Here is a 20,347-nt window from a genome sequence, read left to right on the forward strand (position 1 = left end):
GTCAGGTAGATCACCTGAGGTCAGGAGTTCAAGACCAACATGGCCGACACAGTGAAACCTCGTCTCTACTAAAATACAAAAACTAGCCGGGCGTGGTGGTGTGCGCCTGTAATTCTAGCTACTTCAGGAGGCTGAGGGAGGAGAACTGCTTAAGCCCAGGAGGCGAGGGCTGCACATGAGCCAAGGTCGCGCCACTCTACTCCAGCCTGGGCGACAGAGTGACACTCGTCTCCAAAAAGAAAAAAGAAAAAAAGAAAAATGAGTACGAAGCCATGTACTGATTAGAAGGTTGGCTGGCATCACATCAACAGAATAAACAGAACATAACTGGGTGCCAGATGCTAAAAGGCATAGCAGGGAAAGGGCCATAGGGATGATTTTTAAATAATGTGGATTGGAAAGAAAAATGGATCACTACTCAAGGGGAATGGGTGTGGGGGATGAACGTCAAGTTAAAACAGATAACATCTGAACCAAGTACTTTTAATCAGATTACCATCTTAGAAATTAAAAAGCATTCATGTTTCAGAGCTTGGAAAATGACAAACACTGTATTTGAGAAGTGGTACTTACCAGGGTATGTTCATAAACATAGTTATCAATAACATTTCCAAGGTTTGTTCCTTCATCCAACAGGCCAACGGAGTAGTTTGCATCATCAATAAATCCTTTCATCTCAGCCGTATTCCACAAAGCCGAAAGTCATAAACCAGGAAAGACAAGAGACGGGCCACCAAGCCTATGTCTGGGTCCTTAGAATATGCAACAAACTGTCAAAATATAAGTTATATAAGTCTGTATTATTCCTATAGACATAATGTACGAGTCAATGAAAGTGTGCTAAGTGCCTAATTTAGTGAGGAATGTATACAATCATTTTACAATTTCAGAAACATCAGATTATTAACTTCCTATAACGCCTATTTAAAAAAGCAAATACATGAATTAAAATACATTTACCCAAAAAGGTCAATATAATTTGAAGGGGTAACTCACATACATACACAATATATTACAAGCCTATATGGTCCCCTTATTTACAAAGAGTTGCAGACCCAATCTGTATTATTATCTTGTTTTGTGCGCCTGTAACACACTTAATTTTACCCATTTTAAGAGTAAAGAAAGCTAGTGAAATAAGTATCTGCAGCCAAGAAATCAAAATACCAGTCTCAACTTCCAATATACTGTCAGCCACGTAATAGCACTGCCAGGTAATTGCAGATAAATGTCTTATAAATAAATAAAAGTCCTGGCCAGACATGGTGGCCCATGCCTGTAATCCCAGCACTTTGGGAGGCTCAGGCCTGTGGATTGCTTGAGCCTAGGAGTTTGAGACCAGCCTGGACAACATAGCAAGACTCCGTCTCTCCTAAAAAAAAAAAAAAAAAATTCCCAAGTAGGTGAAAGTAATAAAAATGGGTGAGGGTGGAGGGTGGGAGGGTGGCTTGAGGGAACAATCCGAAGTTTTGATACAGACTGCCTAGGGCTTATCTCAAGCTAAAATAGTACTAGCTACATCAAGTTAGCAATGTTATGAGGTGAGTTGCTTTGGTGAAATCACTGGACTAGGAGTCAGAAGACCTGGTCCTGGCTGTATCATTTAGGAGAATCTACATCAGTTTCTCTAAACCTCAGTTAACTATCTTAGTTATTTATTCAATAGGTTGTTGTAAAAAAAAAAAAATCATAAAGCATATAAATTAAAAACATCTGTTTCAGTGCTGGCTAGAATAGAGCTAAATTAAGTTGTCAATTACCAGAAATGCAAAAACAACATAATTAGAAACTACATTCGTAAGTTAGGTATCTGTACATCCTGAACCAGTTACTAAGAAATCTGATTTTTAAAATGACTTTAGGCTAAATCCTACCCCTCTCCAATCCAATCAATAAAATAAACCTGCCCACTCCCCCAGAGCACGCATTGTCCTGAGGCAGCACATACTGACACATAGGTTTATCTTCTTTGTTGAACTTCACTGGTCCTTAGGTTACTTTAGGAAATAACTTCAACATAAATGAGATAAAACAGGTCCACCAGACAGGGTATACTACTTAATATCTGATATTAATTTCTGGTTGCCACATTAATAATGGCACTGACCAGCTGTCTTGCAGCCTATTTTAAAACCTGCACAGCCTTTCCTGTGTCCTTGATTCCTCCCGCCACCCCCCTCCACCCTCCCCAATGCCCCAAACTAGAGTTCACCCTTGGGTGATGGCCACTATCCTGAAAGTGTACTCCATTCCAATGGTTCTTAAAAGTGTCAGCATTTTGGCTGCACCAAAACAGTCCTTAATAAGCTGTATTAGTCAAATTTCATGAAATACAAATACTCAGTTTTAACTTTTAAAACACTAACAGCTTCATTTCCAAGAAGCTAACTACATTCAGTGCAACTCATCAGATCTCTTTCATGCCATATAGCACAGACTGAAAAGTTGAGGATTTTACCAGGTTAATTGAGGCCTATCTGAATAGACCTAATACTTATGCAGTGAAGTTAAATCACAGCCTGCACATTCTCTAAAGGTTGTTATAATAGGACTGCTGTAAATCTGTGCCCAGAAAATAGGGATTTTAGGCTAAGAATACATGTTTATTTTACGCAATTTTTTTTTTTTTTTTTTTTTTTTTGAGACGGTGTCTCGCTCTGTCTCAGCTCGCTGCAAGCTCCGCCTCCCGGGTTTATGCCATTCTCCTGCCTCAGCCTCCCCAGTAGCTGGGACTACAGGCACCCGCCACCTCGCCCGGCTAGTTTTTTTGTATTTTTTTTTTTTTTAGTAGAGATGGGGTTTCACCGTGTTAGCCAGTATGGTTTCGATCTCCTGACCTCGTGATCCGCCCGTCTCGGCCTCCCAAAGTGCTGGGATTACAGGCTTGAGCCACCGCGCCCAGCCTATTTTACGCAATTTAAAGCACCAATTTTGGGGGGATATTCAACTGAGTACTAAGAACAATTAAAAAATAAAGGTCAGTCATTTAAAAAGATAAATACAAGAAAATAAGGTAAAAACCTCCTGTTAAGTTTAGCATCACTAACCTTTTTGGCATAGCAGCCAGTTTTCATTTATCCTACTATTAATAAATGAAAAAATACGTGATCAAGACTTTTGGCCTAAATAAAATACTTTGAAATGAAAATAAAATAAATAGTGTCCTCACTTTATGTCAACAGCTTCTTGCAAACTGCATCTTTTAAGTAAAAGAGGTAAAACGAAATCATTTTTTTTCTTAACATTATAATGAAATGTTATTTGAGAGCTTGCTGTACGTCTTTTTGCTTAAATTCGCAGTTTCCAAGAACCTACTGATGATGTTCAGTGAGGACTTAATTGTATCTCAGTTGCTAAGTCTCTGATCATAGTCTAATATATACGTAGTATTTAGTATTTACTTGAAAACCTTTGGTTACTGATTATAGACCACAACACGCAACTGCTGCCAAATACAGAAGGCCTAGCTTTTAAGTCAGGATAAGATAAACCTCGATTTCCTACAACCATAGTATTCTTAGGAAGGATAATTTTCCTTTAACAGTCAGGATCCTCAGTACTTATAAAAACATCAGGTCCACTGGATAAAGTCTTACTCACTGACTCCCTACATTCTCCAGAGCTTCTGCTAGAGTAGTATGATGATATGGATAAAGATATTTTTTCCCAAATATTTTCAAACCATGTAATTTCATAGGTTCAACTCTGACTGCCTGCTAAGCTAGCTTAAATCTAACAGTAAACATGTTTATAGCAGTCTCCCAGCCTAAGTATTTCATCTATTCAATATTAATTCTCCTAACCCTTAAAACCACAATGATGGTATTATCTCCATTTATATACTGAGGAATGGAATAATTAAGTAGGTTAGCTCTAGAGCTACTAATGATCAAACAATATGAAAACATTTAAAACAATATGAAAACACTGCTTCCCCAACACCCCATCCCTATAAAACACAGGACTTCTTTTTTTGGAGAAATCCAACACAGTTCTCTGTCTCTTTAAAAGAACTTTAACATATCCACATAATCAACTAACCCCTTTCAGACATATGAACACCCATACTTGTTCAAAAACGCTAAGTTTATTCACACTGGTATGAAAACATTATCACGCCTACTCATAGCGTTTCTTCATATGATGGTTCCTTTTGCAGCAAATCCCCAACTCCACCCCAGGCAACCACTGACCAACTTCTTGTCACTATAAATCAGACTTTTATAGAAGCTAAATAATTTTAAACATCAACTGAAGGCTAAACCAAAACAGTTGACATATAGTGGCATTATCAATATAAATAAAAATAGTAAAAAACATGACCTCCTCTAAAGGAAAGATAAAATGTTTGTGGAGTTCGCTATTCATCTTTGAAATGGAACTGTCACTTCAGAAGTAACAGCAGAGTTGTTAACCAAGTCCCAGCTGAGTGACAAAATCATTCTGTTGGAAAAACGAAATAAAATTCATTTGCTATACTGGCGGTACTTGACAAAATGGATTAAGGATCACGTGAATCCACATATGCAGTACATTAACATTTGTTTTCTTTCGTTACACAGAGAACTACAATAAAGGATTGAACCCAATACTTTGGGAAGCTGAGGCAGGATTTTGTGAGGCCAGAAGTTTGAGATCAGCCTGAGCAACATAGGGGAGACCCCATCTCTTAAAAACAAAACAAACAAACAAACAAAAAAACCAATAAAGCTCTAATGGAGGTTTATTTTCTTTGATGCTCTCTTGAAGGCTTTGAGATTGCTGTAAATTCCTAGCCCAGAGTAGGTACTCAGAAACAAATGGACAAAAGACTTCACAACAAAGAGTGGGGAGTTCTTAAACTTAGGGGTGGTGGTAATGAACCCCTGGAAGTGTGCTGAAAAAGTAGGTACATTTTTCCTTTTTTTTTTTTTTTTTTTTTGAGAAAAGGTCTCACTCTTGTCACCCAGATTGGAGTGCAGTGGCATGATCAAAGCCCACTGAAGCCTCAACCACTCAGGCGATCCTACCACAGCCTTCAATCCCACCTCCACTCAGTCAGTCCCTGTAGCTGGGACTACAGAACATGCCACCATGTCCAGCTAATTTTTTTATTTTTTTGTAGAGAACTCTTTGTTCATAGTGTCTCATTATGTTGCCCCAGACTGGTCTCAAGCTCCTGGCCTCAAGCAATCCTCCCACCGCAGCCTCCCAAAGTATTGTAATTACTGGCTTGAGCCACTCTGTCCAGCTCTTTCACATTCTTAAAAGAAGCCCATAACTTTGATATGCATGCAATCCAGATGTACAGTCATGCGTTGCATAATGTTTTTGACAAGGACAGATCAAATACATGAAGGTGGTCTCATAAATACCATATTTTTACTATACCTTTTCTGTATTTAGATACACAGATACTTACCACTGTGTTAAACTGTCAACAGTATTCAGTACCAATACACAGGATGGTAGCCTAGGAGCAGTAAGCTACACCATATAGCTTGGGTGTGTCGTAGGCTGTACTATCTAGGTTTCTGTACGTACACTATGATGTTCAAACAACCTATGAAATGTCACCTAAAGACACATTTCTCAGAATGTATCTCTGTCATTAAGCTACCCATGCCTGTGAATGCAAAGCTCAACTATCAGCTACTGTTAAAGACCAAAAGGCCAAAAAAAAAGCCAATTCCTCAAAAGAATTTGTAAAACACAAACACCTCCAGCAACAAGTTTTCTTTTTTTTGTTTGTCCTCTTTATGGAGAATGGGATCTCACTACATTGACCAGGCTAGTCTCTAATTCTTGGGCTCAAGCTATCCTCCCGTCTCTGCCTCTCTTAAGAGCTGATATTACAAGTGTGAGCCACTATGACTAGTCAAATTTTCTAATACATCTTGAGGCAACGAACTCTTTGTTCAAATGAAATGCCACTTGGAAACCCAATATTTCCAGCTGAAAAGGGATAAGTAGGTGGGTGAGGTAGGCTGCTTGAGTCTTCCCTATGTTGTGCCCCAATCTCACTGAAAGCCCTAAAAAAGCAGCTCAAATCATACCTCTGGGATCACTGCTTGCAGTTTTCTTAATACATTAGCAAAAATAGTTTACAGTTCCAGTGTTACAAAAAGAAAGGTTTATGTTCTAACATTTATGCCTTACTGAAAGCACTAAGAAATATTCTGCCAAAACATTTTCAGGAGGTATTAAAGTTAATTAGTGACAATGTTAAACCAAAAATCTTAGACGCTGCATGTTCTAGGGAGCAAGCATGAAAATAAGTGTGCATGTGTTGGGGGTGAGCAATTTATACCTTATGCCAGGTTCACTAAGTTAATCTACCTCAGAACACCACAGGGGGCTGGGAGCAGAGTAATCCCAACACTTTGGGAGGCCAAGGCAGGCGGATCACGAGGTCCAGAGATCAAGACCATTCTGGTCAACATGGTGAAACCCATCTCTACTAAAAATATAAAAATTAGCTAGGCATGGTGGCACACACCTGTAGTCCCAGCTACTCGGGAGGATGAGGCAGGAGAATCGCTTGAACCCAGGAGCTGGAGGTTACAGTGAGCCGAGATTGTGCCACGGCACTCCAGCCAAGCGACAGAGCGAGACTCCGTCTCAAAACAAAAACAAAAACACCCCCACAGGGACTCTTTCCAGGATGTCTCCATACTCTCCACTAAGAATGCAGACTCAAACCAAGGTGATACGTCAAAGATCTCCCTGCAATTCTGAGTGGAAATAATTCTCAAAAGAAACTGTACCACTTCTTCTGGCTTACATATCAGAAACAGGACTGATTTACTGGCTCCAACACATTCTGGTGCTATTGGACCTTGAATTAGTTATATTAAATTTGAAAAAAAAATCTACTCCATGTAAATCTTAGATTCTCTTCATTAGAAGTGAACAGCAAATCTATTTTTAATAAAAGCTCTGATGTCTAGTATTATCAATAGACACTAGAAAGAATTCTCTACTCACAAGCACTTTTAAGCTATTTTCAACCACCTTTTTAACATAAGGTTGAGAAAGCTCAGGTTATTTTACACTAATACAGTAGCGTATAACCATAATACTACTTTTATTAATAATTTCCTCTTAGACTCATAACTGAGAAGAAAAAATACGTAACATTCCTTATTCACACCTTCATATTGGTGTTTTTGTTAATACATTTTTCCATGAAGAGCTGCCAAAAGAAACAAAAGGCTCCAAAGAACCACACACTGCTCCCTGGAGCCTTTCATGAGGCCGCTGAGTCCTCATGTTCATCGACAGGGTAGCTCCAAGAGTAGCGGCTGCAGCAGCTGGGCACTTGCCTTGTTACACACCTGCTACAAAGGCTTCTACAGTTGATTGTACTTCAGAAGAAACTGATACATCTCTCAAATAATCACAAGATAATTCTGGCAGCAACAGCCCACTTGACACCAAGCTGGATGAATATGAGTCTTGGATTTCTGAAGTGAAGACCTCCCTGGAAGTAGAACAGGGAGAGCTGAAAGGTTGAGAATACTGTTTCAGAGATACCTAAGCAGGAAACCCAACCTTAATACATCAACCATTTTTCTAAAAGGATTTTTACTCATTAAAAATGAGAAAAGATATTCTGAAATTTATACTATTACTGTTACTCTGAAGATGCCTAAGTGCATTTCTACTTTTATTTTTACATAGGCATTTGATGATTCAGCACCCAGCTCACAGCTTTAAAAATACACAATGTTGCTTAAGTCCCCTCTGCATTCTACCTACAACAAAAAATGTTACTTACCACATAGAATACCTTTAAAAGTAATTGACCAGAAGAGCACTAGAAACTTCTAAAGAATGACTCTGGTACTATAGATGTGAGACCTTGAGTAGGTCTGAATCACTACAAAAGAATTCCAGGAAGCTACATACTGAAACTGGTAGGAAATCCTATAAACTGAGCGATCATAAGATCAGGTAAACTTCTGCCACCCTGGACCCCAAAATAAGTGATAGACAATAACAGCCTACATCGAGTACTTAGGATAAATCAGGACAAGGCTTGCTTCAATAAGAAAGTCAGTAATCACAATGCATACCCCTAAAAATTATTTTTCAGGTGATGAGGTTGAAAAAACCGAGTAACCCTAGAGGAAGAAAACTAAAGGTGACAGATAAAGAATTCTTTTAAAAGAGAGGAACAAGAATGAATTGGAAATAATCAAGGGGGCGAAAAATCCTAAAGGTTATAAGCCCAACAGGCTAAGTTTGAAGTGCCTGTGTAAAGACTGCCCAATGAACTGCCTCACCATAAATATTAAAATGTAGCTTAATGAGAAAACGAAATACACAATTCTCACAGCAATATTATTTTTGCATGTGGAATTAACACAATTAGACTCCCTTAAAAATGATGTCTTGACTATTCAGTATAAAGACTAAATTTGTTTTTCTGGAGAAAATGTGTGTGTACTAAAGTGTGTGTGTACCTGCACACGAGTGAAGTATTTACAACCCTTTGGGCAATTAAGATGTGATAACATTAAAGATGACTATTACAGTACAACATGAAGTACACAATCATTTTAATTTCGTTTTCTAGCTTTCCTGGTTACAATTAAGCATAGGGAATAATCCTTTAAAGAGACACACTATTTTGGTAACTTTAAGGCAGAGCTCATTGCCTGCCTGTCCCCCACTCACCAAAGGAAAACATACAGAATACATGTGCAATACAGTAACTGCAACCAAGACCAAGTTAAGCAGGTTGTTAAGAAATAAGATGCTGGCTGGGCATGGTGGCTCATGCCTATAATCCCAGCACTTAGGGAGGCTGAGGCAGGTGGATCACGAGGTCAGGAGTTCGAGACCAGCCTGGCCAAGATGGTGAAACCACAAATAATGGTGAAATTATTTGTAAATTTTGTATTTTGTAATTACTACAGGCGCAGTGGCGGGCACCTACTCAGGCACCTACTCAGGAGGCTGAGGCAGGAGAATCGCTTGAACCCGGGAGGCAGAGGTTGCAGTGAGCCAAGATTACACCACCACACTCTAGCCTGGGTGACAGAGCAAGATTGTCTCAAAAAAAAAAAAAGAAGAAAAGCAAGAAATAAGATGCAATACTTCAGAGGCCCCTGTACATCTCTCCCAGGTGGTGGTGGGTACATCTTCCTTAGAATTTATTTAGACCTTCTCTAACCATCATTCCTTTGTTACTTAATAGTTTTATTCTTCTATGCAACCCTAAAACAGTGTTGGGCAGTATGGTACTTTTACATTCTGGTACTAGAGTCCTTATTCCACTGACTGGCAGTTTAAGTAGCACTGATCCAGGGACTACAGTCTATACCTGGGACTGGAACTGCTAAATTGTTAGTGGCAAACAGCTTTCAAGTTTTTTGCTCATTTTCTTGTTTTTGCCTTTTATTTATCTGAAGGAGCTCTTCATGAATTAAGGATAGCAAACCTCTCATTAGGAGGATTATTTTGAGGAGGACTGTTTTGTCGGAATTTCCATGTTGAACATACCAGAATAACCCCATCCTACCTTTGGTCATGCCAAATATAACATGTTCATGCTGAACCTACATGAGCTAAGAAAATACCAAACTTGTTTGGGAGATCTTTGCAAACTGGGCATCAGAGGATCCATGCAGTAAAGAGCAAGAAGCAGATAAAAAGTGATCTGAAGTCAACATAAAGCTCATACTGCCAACCACAGTGGCTAACCCCTGTAATCTCAGCACTTTGGGAAGCCAAGGAGGGCAGATCACCTGAGGTCAGGAGTTCCAGACCAGCCTGACCAACATGGCGAAACCCTGTCTCTACTAAAAATACAAAATTAGCTGGGCATGGTGGTGTGCGCCTGTAATCCCAGCTACTTGGGAGGCTGAGGCAGAAGAATCACTTGAACTAAGGAGGCAAAGGTTGCAGTGAGCCGAGATTGCACCATTGCACTCCAGCCTGGACAACAAAAGCAAAACTCCATCTCAAAAAAATAATAGTAAAAAAAAAAAAAATTAGTAGGGCATGGTGGCATGCACACCATGGCTGGACCTCATGATGGCTGGCTATGGCCTAGGCAGGTTGAACCTGACTATCCTAAACCCTGTAACCCAGTATGCTATACAGTATTTTCTACTCATGCGTAATGTAAAGAACAATGGATTATCAAAAAGGATAGCTAAATATCTGCTTTAGTTAACTTGTGACAAATTTGATGATTTGACTGGGCATGGATGACCCTGGAATGGAGGAAGGACAAAATATCTGTGCTCCCTGGGGCCTTATCAGTATATAAGCACTTCACTTGGAAGAGTCTCCTTAGGCTTACCTGAACAATGGGCAGTCTAGAACAGTAACCTACCATATACTAGATTTTACAGTTTACAAGCCCTTCTCATATATGCAATATCTCATTTATTCTAATGGAAGTTGAATATCGCAAAAGGGATTGGTTTACCTGGGGCTGGGGTGGGGTGTGGGGGGACCCAAACTGGAAAACTCTGAAACAGGCTGGGTGAAGACTGGGATGGAACACACAGATTGGTAGTATTAATTTTCTCAGCTAAACTAACCTCTGTAATAAATGCAAAAGCCATTTATCCCCTTTAAAAACTGGTCTATGGCCGGGCGCGGTGGTGCATGCCTGTAATCCCAGAACTTTGGGAGGCCAAGGAAGGCGGGTCATAAGGTCAGGAGTTCGAGACAAGTCTGACCAACATGGTGAAACTCTGTCTCTACTAAAAATACAAAATTAGCTGAGCATGGTGGCGCATGCCTGTAATACCAGCTACTCATGAGGCTGAGGCAGGAGAATCGATGGAACCCAGGAGGTGGAGGTTGCAGTGCGCTGAAATTGCGCCACTGCACTCTAGCCTGGGCAACAAGAGCGAAACTCCATCTCAAAAAAGAAAGAAAAAACTGGTCTACATTGCTTTCCAATCTTTTTGACCTTCCTAAAAAAAAAAATGCTATATTTGCTCAAAGCAAGAAATACCATGTCTCTAAAACTTTGTTTATCCATTAATATGCTAGTATTCACATTCTGCTTTTACAGAATATTTTTTTGCTACTTTACACAAGCACTGACACACCACTGACTCTACGCATGCCAAGGGGATAAACAGACTGTATTTCAACGATAGTGGTTTTACTCATCTTTTTGGTCAAAGAGTATCAACTGCCATTAATGAATGTTCTGTTAAATTTACTCATATCACAGTATACTTAAAGTATCAAATATCATCTGTGAGAAATTAAATGGGAGGGGGGGAAGAGAAGAAAAAAAAAAGTACCAAATATCAAAACTAAAATTTTCCCCTTTCTCTGCAGTCAGAGTCAACAACCTCCCTTTTTCTTTGAAACAGTCTTGCTCTGTCTCCTAGGCTGCAGGGCAGTAGTGCCATCTCAGCTCACTGCAACCTCCGCCTCCCGGGTTCAAGCAGGCCACAGCCTCCCTAGTAGCTGGGATTACAGGTGTGCACCACCATGCCCGACTAATTTTTGCATTTTTAGTAGAGACAGGATTTCGCCATGCTGGCCAGGCTGGTCTCAAACTCCTGACTTCAGATGATCCGTCGGCCTCGGCCTCCCAAAGTGCTGGGATTACAGGCATGCGGCACCGCACCCAGCGATAACCTCCCTTTTCTACTGACAATTTACAGTGAAACATGAGGAAGGAGTACTAGCAAATTAATAAAGAACATCTTTCCAGCCAGGTGCAGTGGCTCACGCCTATAATCCCAGCACTTTCGGAGGTGAGGGGGGAGGGAGGAGGATCACCGGTCTGGAGTTCAAGACCAGCCTGGCCACATGGTGAAACTCATCTCTACAAAAATACAAAATTTAGCCGGCCATAATGGTGGGTCCCTGTAATCCCAGCTATTCTGGAGGCTGAGGTGGGAGAATCACTTGAACCGGGGAGGCGGAGGTTGCAGTGAGCCAAGATCGCACCACTGCACTCCAGCCTGGGTGACAGAGGGAGACTCCGTCTCAAAAAAAAAAAAAACACCACCTTTCCTAGTTAAAATAATCCTAATTAGGTAGGGAGCTCCTACTAAGGCATGTGTACATACTAGGAGACAAAATGTGAATATTTAAAATACTGATGTTCTTCTGAAGTTCCTACATGAATATATAGAGTTGACTAATCACAACCACGTAAAAAAAAATTTTTAGAGTCCATTTAAGCAAATCAATTAACTGAATCCCTTTTCCACACTGCACAACATTAAAGAGTGTGTGATAATGGTTAATTCAATCTGACCTCATCACTGGATCAACTATGAGAAGCAAACTTAGCTTTCCATGTTTTAAAATATTTTCCATTAGGCTAATTCATTAATTATAATTGAACCTACAACCAAAATAAATAGAAAACTAGTCCACGGAAAACCTTTACTCCAGCATCAAGACCTAGGGGATTTCCTTTTTTTTTTTTTTTGAGACAGAGTTTTGCTCTTGTAGCCCAGGCTGAAGTGCAATGGCATGATCTCTGCTCAATGGAACCTCCACCTCCCGGATTCAAGCGACTCTCCTGCCTCAGCCTCCCAAGTAGTTGGGATTACAGGTGCCTGCCACGACGCTCGGCTAATTTTGTATTTTTTTTAGTAGAGATGGGGTTTCACCATGTTGTCCAAGCTGGTCTTGAACTCCTGACCTCAGGTAATTCATCGCACCTGGCCTAGGGGATTTCTTAAAAGGCTCGCAAAAACTTTTTCACAATTAGGGGCCCATTAATCTTTGATATTGACCTTAAAATATTTTGTTAAGATATTTTTACAGTGTTCACATACTACATCATACACACATTCTAAGTTATGAAAGAAAAGGATTATGTAAGCAACTTCCAAAGTTTCCAGACACTTAATGGAATTAACTATCTCAAAATTCAGGTGGTTGATTTAAAACCTAACTCTGAAGCCAATTCTGGATTCTCAGACTACCTGCACTGGAATCCTAGTGGACCAGTTCAAGTAGAGTTCATATAGCTACATGCTTTGCAATGCTATGGCCAAATAATTTCCATGAAGGCGGTTTTAACTCCTTTTAATGGTTTCCAAATAATATTGTTGATCTACAGAAAATTAACGCCAGGATTTTGGTGTCCAATAGAGCAGACTGTTACTGATTTGTAAGGATAAACACATTCCTGGAATGCGGAATTTTCTCTTGCCAATTTTACAAATTCTAGTCAAGAAACTTTTGGGGCCAGGTATCTTTGTGAATTCAGAATTCTCCAGATTTTTGAACAATAAGGTAGTACACATACTTTACATATGTTATGTAATACTCTTCAGGAGAATGAGTCAGCACCCTGCAACCACAATATTTCTGCAGCAAAATTTAGGAATATTAACACTAAATGGGATAAGTAAAGACAAAAATAGCCTCAAATCAGCACAGATTCAGGTCAAGATTTCCCCCCTCCCCCCAAATCAGTTAAGGTTACATTAAGGAAGCTATAAAAAAAATTATTTTTAAGACTTTTTGGATTTCAGAATGCTATGAAAAAGGGATTGTGTACCTGTAGCTTTATAGCAAAGCATCAAATATGAGACACGCAAAATTAGAAGATTACCTGTGAACATTTAAACAAGTTATATTTGTTTGACATAATATACACTGTACCTGGGCATAATAAAGTTAAAAGTCAGTCACTCTGGCTGACAGAACCTGCAGAATAAATAATCTTTAGCTTCTATCTGCTCCCATTCCTCCTACCCAAAAAGGAGGAGACACTACAGACTTTCTGAATCCTACATTATTAATCTAAAGACTACTTTTCCCTGATTTTGCAGAATCATTCAGCTCACTGACAACAGTCTCTCAAGAGAGTTTCTAAGAGGAAACACCAGTAGAAATATTAAATATAATGCAAGGTAACTTTTCTTTAAAGCAAGAGACTTGAATTAAAAGAAGGATTATCTTTTATTATGGTCTTCCTCAAAAGATGAAGCTTGTTCTTAAATTTCTGCCTTGGAACCAATTCACGACTATGATGGTAACTAACAGATCGCACCACCCAAAAAGGTTTTAAATCTCCAAGCCAACTTGGGAGAAAAACAGCAGGTATGTTGCAAACAGAACAGATGGACTAACAAAAATTAGGCAACTGACTTAGTATTGAAATGGCGATGACCCCGCTTCTCTTTAATATGCACACAAGCCACCTGGATATAGACTCTGATTCAGGTTTGGGTGAGGCTGAGATTCTGTATTTCTGTTCTAGGTAAGGATGCTCATGCAATTCATCCGAAGACTACACTGCATAACCAAGGACAGTAATACTCAAAAAAGAAATTATGACAGTTTAAGACAAAAAGAACTGTTCCAATCCAACATTATGTTATAGCTGGGATTCAAAACCCAGGCATTTGCTCAAATTTACACAGGTAGGAGAGAGCCAGTATGGGAAACCCTCTAGTCAACATTCTAAGTCAAAGCTTTCAAGAAATCTTAGTATTTAAACTGTGTTTCTTTCTCTTTAGCCTTAAAAATCTAATTTGTATTAACATCAAACGTTTGCTTTAACATACTCTAATTAGAGCAAACATTTTTATCCAATAGGGATCTGTTTAACAAGATCAGATTAAAGAAACACTAAAACTGATACCTCAGCTTTCCTGAAAACTTACCTCCAAGTCTCTGACCAAACTTAAAAACGCTTAAATTTTAATACCAAAATCCAAATTTCCGTAAAAGTCTATACACCACAGAATTTATGAACCTACACAAATCTAGCAGCCCAAATTTAGTTTACTGTGGAATTACATTTTGCACAGGGGCTCAATTCTAAAGTAAAATCCACACATAGAAAAGCAAGTATAGTTAAAAACTATCCTTGAAAATCTTTTTTAAACAGATACATATAAATATATTTATATATATCTAAATATTTATTTTAATACCATATATATTTAGATATATATATAAATTTAGATATATATGTAGCTCTGTCATCTTTCAGCAAGTCCTCTAAAAACAATCCGTTTTCCCTACCAGCTGAGTAGCAAAAATCATTTCACTAAATGGTTGAATGATGTAATAAACTACAACTTAAATCCCAAAAGCCCTTTTCAACTTATATTTTCTAAGTTATGCATTCAAGATAAAGTTTTAAACGATCCAGTCATTGATAAACAATGCACATAACTAAAGCAGTCAAGTCTGTAAACAGTAACTGTCGTATCTCTATTTCAGAAATTTAAAAGTCACTACACTTTAAGAGGTAAATACAATTTCAAATTCTGAAAAATACTAAGCAAGGCAGCACTCTTCCTTAGATTTTAAAGACCTCCTCCCCCACCAACAAATGCAAATACTTACATGGACAAGTTGGGAGATGGAACCCCCCTATCATCAGCTAGGTTCCCAAGGTGGCTCAGCGTTGAAGTCGAACTGCTCTCTATACAGCACTTCTCCTAGGCCCTCTGGGTAGTTGTATACTTGGTCAGAAAGTTCGCCCTAAAAGAAGGAAATAGAAGTAGCAGAAGATAGTCCTATGTTAAAAAAAAGTTTAGGCTGACTTAAACATAAACTGTAGAATACATGCTCCTTTTATAACAATGTTTCATTAAAGTCACATTACACAAATGATGTTTTCAAAGGGTTTACCCCAGTACCAAGTACTTTATGTAGTAAACATTTCCAAGCTGCTGTACTATTAAAAATTAACAGAACTCGATGTCATGGCCATCTTACCAAGTTGTTTTATCTGCCAACTCATGAGTTACCAACCTTCATTTTTGAAAATGAAAACTTCATTTTTGCTTTTATTTGTCCTCTAAAACTCCACATTTTTAAGTGACCCAGAATTTAAAAAATTCCAAGTACCCCCACCAATCTAATGTATATGCAAGACTTTATATTAATAATGTACTAGCATGATGTAATAGTTTGGAACCACCCGGAACACTCTTTTACAACTCAAATAACTTCTTTGCCTTTTACATTTTAAGTGTAAAATTCCACCACAATACCAAAAGAAGATTTTAACTTAGCTAATGCATTATATATGTATCTAAACTAACTTCTGAGAAACATAAAATAACTTGAGAACTACCTTATAATATTAAGCAACTAATCTCTTAAGATTTAACTCCTCATATCTAACCTACTTAAGACATAATTCATTCTATTATCACCAGCAGCAAATAAATGTGATAAGTGCACAGCACACTATATAACATGCTAGGTGAGTTTTAGACATTGTTATCACTCATCACCTCTAAGCTAAAATGATATACCTATGTTTCTATTTGTAATTCAGTGGTTACTGTTTTAAAGTAATATAATCTGATGGTATTTGCTAGAAAGGGGTGGTAAGAAGGAAGCCAGAAAACCAGAAATTATAAAGTCAAGAGTTGGAGGGATTTCAGAAGCACTGAAGGCATACCTAAAGTGTATCTCACCAGGATCAAGGCACTCCTGGTGGAGGCAAAATGTTTCATCTATCTAGAAGGAGAAACTGATCACACGCTCAATGAATAACATTTATGGATAATGAGGAAAGAACTCCTACAAACATGCAATGATGATAATAATCTTACATTAGATTCCAAATAATGTACTACTCCATAACAAACATTCTGATTCTTTCAACACCGACATAATTTTTTAAATAAATAAAAAGTTGAGTCATGATGGGGACAGATCATTCTCAATTATCCTAAGGAATAGGATCAGATACCCTGGGTGAGACATTATTCATCTTTTCCTCAATACATATATTCACAGCTATTTTGCTGCTTAATGCAACCCAAGAGCAATGATGTGAAACATTAAGGACACTAAATGTCAGGCATTCCGGAATGTTCCTCAGTGAGAACCCTACATTTCCACTTAACAAAAAGATACTAGTAGGGAATGAAGGCTCTAGAATTTGAAAGGCATTATTTAAACAGAAAAAATAAGGCTAGACGCAGTGGCTCCGAGCCAGCGGATCACTTGAGGCCAGAAGTTCAAGACCAGTCTGGTCAACATGGTGAAATCCCATCTTCTATTAAAAATACAAAAATCAGCTGGGCGTGGTGGGGCACACCTGTAATCCCAGCTACTCAGGAGGCTGAGGCACGAGAACCGCTTGAACTCAAGAGGCGGAGGTTGCAGTGAGATTGTGCCACTGTACTTCAGCCCAGGCAACAGAGGGAGACCCTGTCTCCAAAAAGAGAAAACAAAAAAGAAGAGAAGAAAAGATGAGCCAGGTGTGGCAGTATGCACCTATAGTTTCAGCTACTGAGGAGGCTAAGGCAGGAGGACTGCTTTGAGCCCAAGAGTTTGAGTCCAGCCTGGGCAATACAGCAAGACCCTGTCTATTGAAAAAGTGCATAGGATAAGCACATTAAGATAAACATACAGGATAGATAAGCCCTTCTTATAAGCACTTACATACAGGATAGATAGAATGTTTATCCTGACAGGATAAAAAAGCAAGAAGAAGGAGTTGTTAAATGGAAATGCAGAGAAAAGGCAGTATGGAAAAAAATAAATTATTTTCACTTAGAATGGTGTATGTAAACACTGCAAATTCTCCAACAACACCTTAGAGAATAGCACAGAGAGGGCTCAGTTGGTCAGTAAGATACAAGAAGCATTTTATGTAATTTTTTAAAATTTTATTTTCTTAAAGAATAGAGACGGGGTCTCACCATGTTACTCAAGTTGGTCTTGAATTCCTGAGCTCAAGTGATCCACCCGCATTAGCCTTCCGAAGTGCTGGGATTACAGGTGCAAACCACCGTGCCCAACTACAAAAACTTTCTATCACTTTGACAGTAACTATTCCAAACTTAGTATCTTAAATCAGTATGTCTCTGAAAACCAATGCCTTTACCAATGATTTTTAAAATTGTTCTGTGGTATTCTTTATAAAAACCCCAAACCCCAGTTTAATCATGAGAAAAACATCAGGTAAATTCCAAGTTTAGGGGAGGGGAGTATTCTACCAGATATCTGACAGTGCTTTTCTAGACTGTGATAGTAATGAAAAACAAGGGAAGACTGAGAAACTGTCACAGACCAAGAGAAACTGGGGAAGACCTGACAACTAAATACAATGTGGTAACCTGGATTCTGGAACAGAAAAAAAAAACATTAAAGAAAAACTGGCGAAATCCAAATATAAATCTCGAAAGTAGTTAATAGGGCCAAAGTCAGTTTCTTAGTTTTAACAAAAGTACTATAATAACGTAAGATGTTTCTAATAACTGGGTGGTAAGTATGCAGAAACTGTATCTCTGCGACTTTGCTGGGCAACTAAAATACTCCAAAATCAAGTTTATTTTATTTATTTATTTTTTGAGATGAAGTCTCCCTCTTGTCCCCCAGGCTGGAGTGCAGTGGCGTGATCTCAACTCACTGCAACCTCCGCCTCCCAGGTTCAAGAGATTCTCCTGCCTCAGCCTCCCGAGGAGCTGGGATTCCAGTCGCCTGCCACCATGGCCGGTGAATTTTTGTATTTTCAGTAGAGATGGGGTTTCAGTATGTTGGCCAGGCTGGTCTCGAACTCCTGACCTCAGTACTCCTGACCTCGATCCATGCGCCCGGCCTAATAAAGATTATTTTAAGAAAACCAACCAAGGGATAGTCACCTAATGGGCTACTACTCAGCAACACAAATAATCTACTGATAAAGACAACAGGGATGAATATTAAAAATGTGCTGAGTTAAAAGAAGCCTTTTACACCAAAGAATGCATACTGTATGATTCCATTCAAGCAGAAATTCTAGAATAGAAGAAAATAATCTATGGGTTAAAAAAAAAAAAATTCAAGATCAGTCGGGCGCGGTGGCTCACGCTTGTAATCCCAGCACTTTGGGAGGCCGAGGTGGGTGGAACATGAGGTCAGGAGTTCGAGACCATCCTGGCCAACACAGTGAAATCCCGTCTCTACCAAAAATACAAAAAGTAGCTGGGCGTGGTGGTGGGCGCCTGTAATCCCAGCTACTCGGGAGGCTGAGGCAGGAGAATCGCTTGAACCCGGGAGGCGGAGGTTGCAGCGGGCCGAGATTGTGCCACTGCACTCCAGTCTGGGCGACAGAGCTAGACTCCATCTCAAAAAAAAAAAAAAAAGATCATGGTTGGCTCTGTGGTGAGTGGGAGAGAATTTGAAAGGACAAGAAAAAACTTTTAAGGGTGATGGCGATGTTCTACATCTTGATAAAAGGTTTAGGTTACACAGCTGTATTTTTCTCAAAGTTTATCAAATTGCATACTTCACACTTGTGGGTTTATACTGATGTGAATTTTACCCTCTAAGATTTAAAAAATAGTCAGCGGTACTGAGCTCTATTTAATATGCATATACTAAAGTTGGAGGGGTGAAGTGTTCTGCTGTCTCCAGCTTAGTTTGAAATGCATCAACAAATAAGGCAAAATGTTAATTGCAGAATCTAGGTGGAAGCAAAACTCTTTCACCTTCTGTTTGAAAGTGTATGTAATAAAACCTTGGGGGAGAAAGGCACTGACTACTCGACCTCACTTAGCACCACCGATAATCAATTTCTTTTGGAGTCTTTCCTACTTAAACTCCTCGGGGCTTATTTCTCTTCATGATCAGCATCTGCACGCTCTAATTTATGTAGAAGAAATTAATCAATAAGGAGGGGCTTTCTAGACAATCATGACCCATATTTCTGCCAACCCCTGCTATATTTGACGTGCTTTGATGTACTTCTACTTTGTGCTTTGATGTATCTCTACGTTAACCTTTGCTGAGCGCAAGGCAATTCCCCCTCCTTTGAGTCCTTAGATTCCCACCCAGTCTGGGAATTCACGATAGAAACACGACGGGACACAGAACTAATACAACCAAGATGCCACCACAAAATCCAGTTAGATGTGCTGAAACTTGGGGCGGTAAACTGTGTCCTCGGCTGTTTCGGGTTTCGGAACCAGCAGCTTAGTCTATGAAACACTCCTTCAGGATAGATACCGTGTAAGTGTTAGAACACGTCACCACCAACAACCGTTGTCAGTCAAGACAGTAGCTGATAAGCCACCCGTCTACCAATCTGCCTCTTTCTGCCCAGGAACCGTGGCGCGGACGGAAAAACGAAGCCAGGGTGACTAATCCTCAGGCTCCAGGAGGTGACTGGGGTGAGTGAAGGCGACTTGACCCAATCAGGAACGCCGCAGGGGCGGAGCAGCAGCCCCGAGGCTTCCAGAAGGGGCCAAAGGCCTCTCGCTCGCTACCTGACACCGGGGCTTCCCCGCCGCCAGGCCCCAAGTGGCGTCAACTTTCCTCCACCAGAGGGGGACCGCGCTCCTCGCGCCCCCCAGGAATCCGACTTCCTCCGCAGCTGTCACCAGAGGCCGGCGCGGGGCCCGCCCCGCTCCATTCATAACCAGGACCCCAGCCGTTGCAGCCCACAGCGCCGCCC

General features: G+C 39.7%; 1 protein-coding gene across 3 annotated transcripts in view; it reads right to left on the reverse strand.

Moving 5' to 3' along the window:
- AZIN1 (antizyme inhibitor 1) overlaps window positions 1-20,347 on the reverse strand; it is an 87,855-nt gene that overhangs the window by 17,466 nt on the left and 50,042 nt on the right. For 2 of the 3 annotated variants that reach the window (XM_011983499.1, XM_011983498.1), the window contains 3 exons: window positions 15,292-15,429; window positions 7,317-7,462; window positions 574-770 (listed from right to left, as the gene is read on the reverse strand). In XM_011983499.1, coding sequence (XP_011838889.1) covers window positions 574-675 — 102 coding nt within the window. In that variant the 5' untranslated portion in view covers window positions 676-770; window positions 7,317-7,462; window positions 15,292-15,429. The remainder of the gene's footprint in view (window positions 1-573; window positions 771-7,316; window positions 7,463-15,291; window positions 15,430-20,347) is intronic. The other variant, XM_011983496.1, reaches the window with a different exon arrangement.

This window comes from Mandrillus leucophaeus, unplaced genomic scaffold (genome assembly GCF_000951045.1).
Source record: "Mandrillus leucophaeus isolate KB7577 unplaced genomic scaffold, Mleu.le_1.0 Scaffold250, whole genome shotgun sequence".
In the NCBI taxonomy this organism is placed as follows: domain Eukaryota; kingdom Metazoa; phylum Chordata; class Mammalia; order Primates; family Cercopithecidae; genus Mandrillus; species Mandrillus leucophaeus.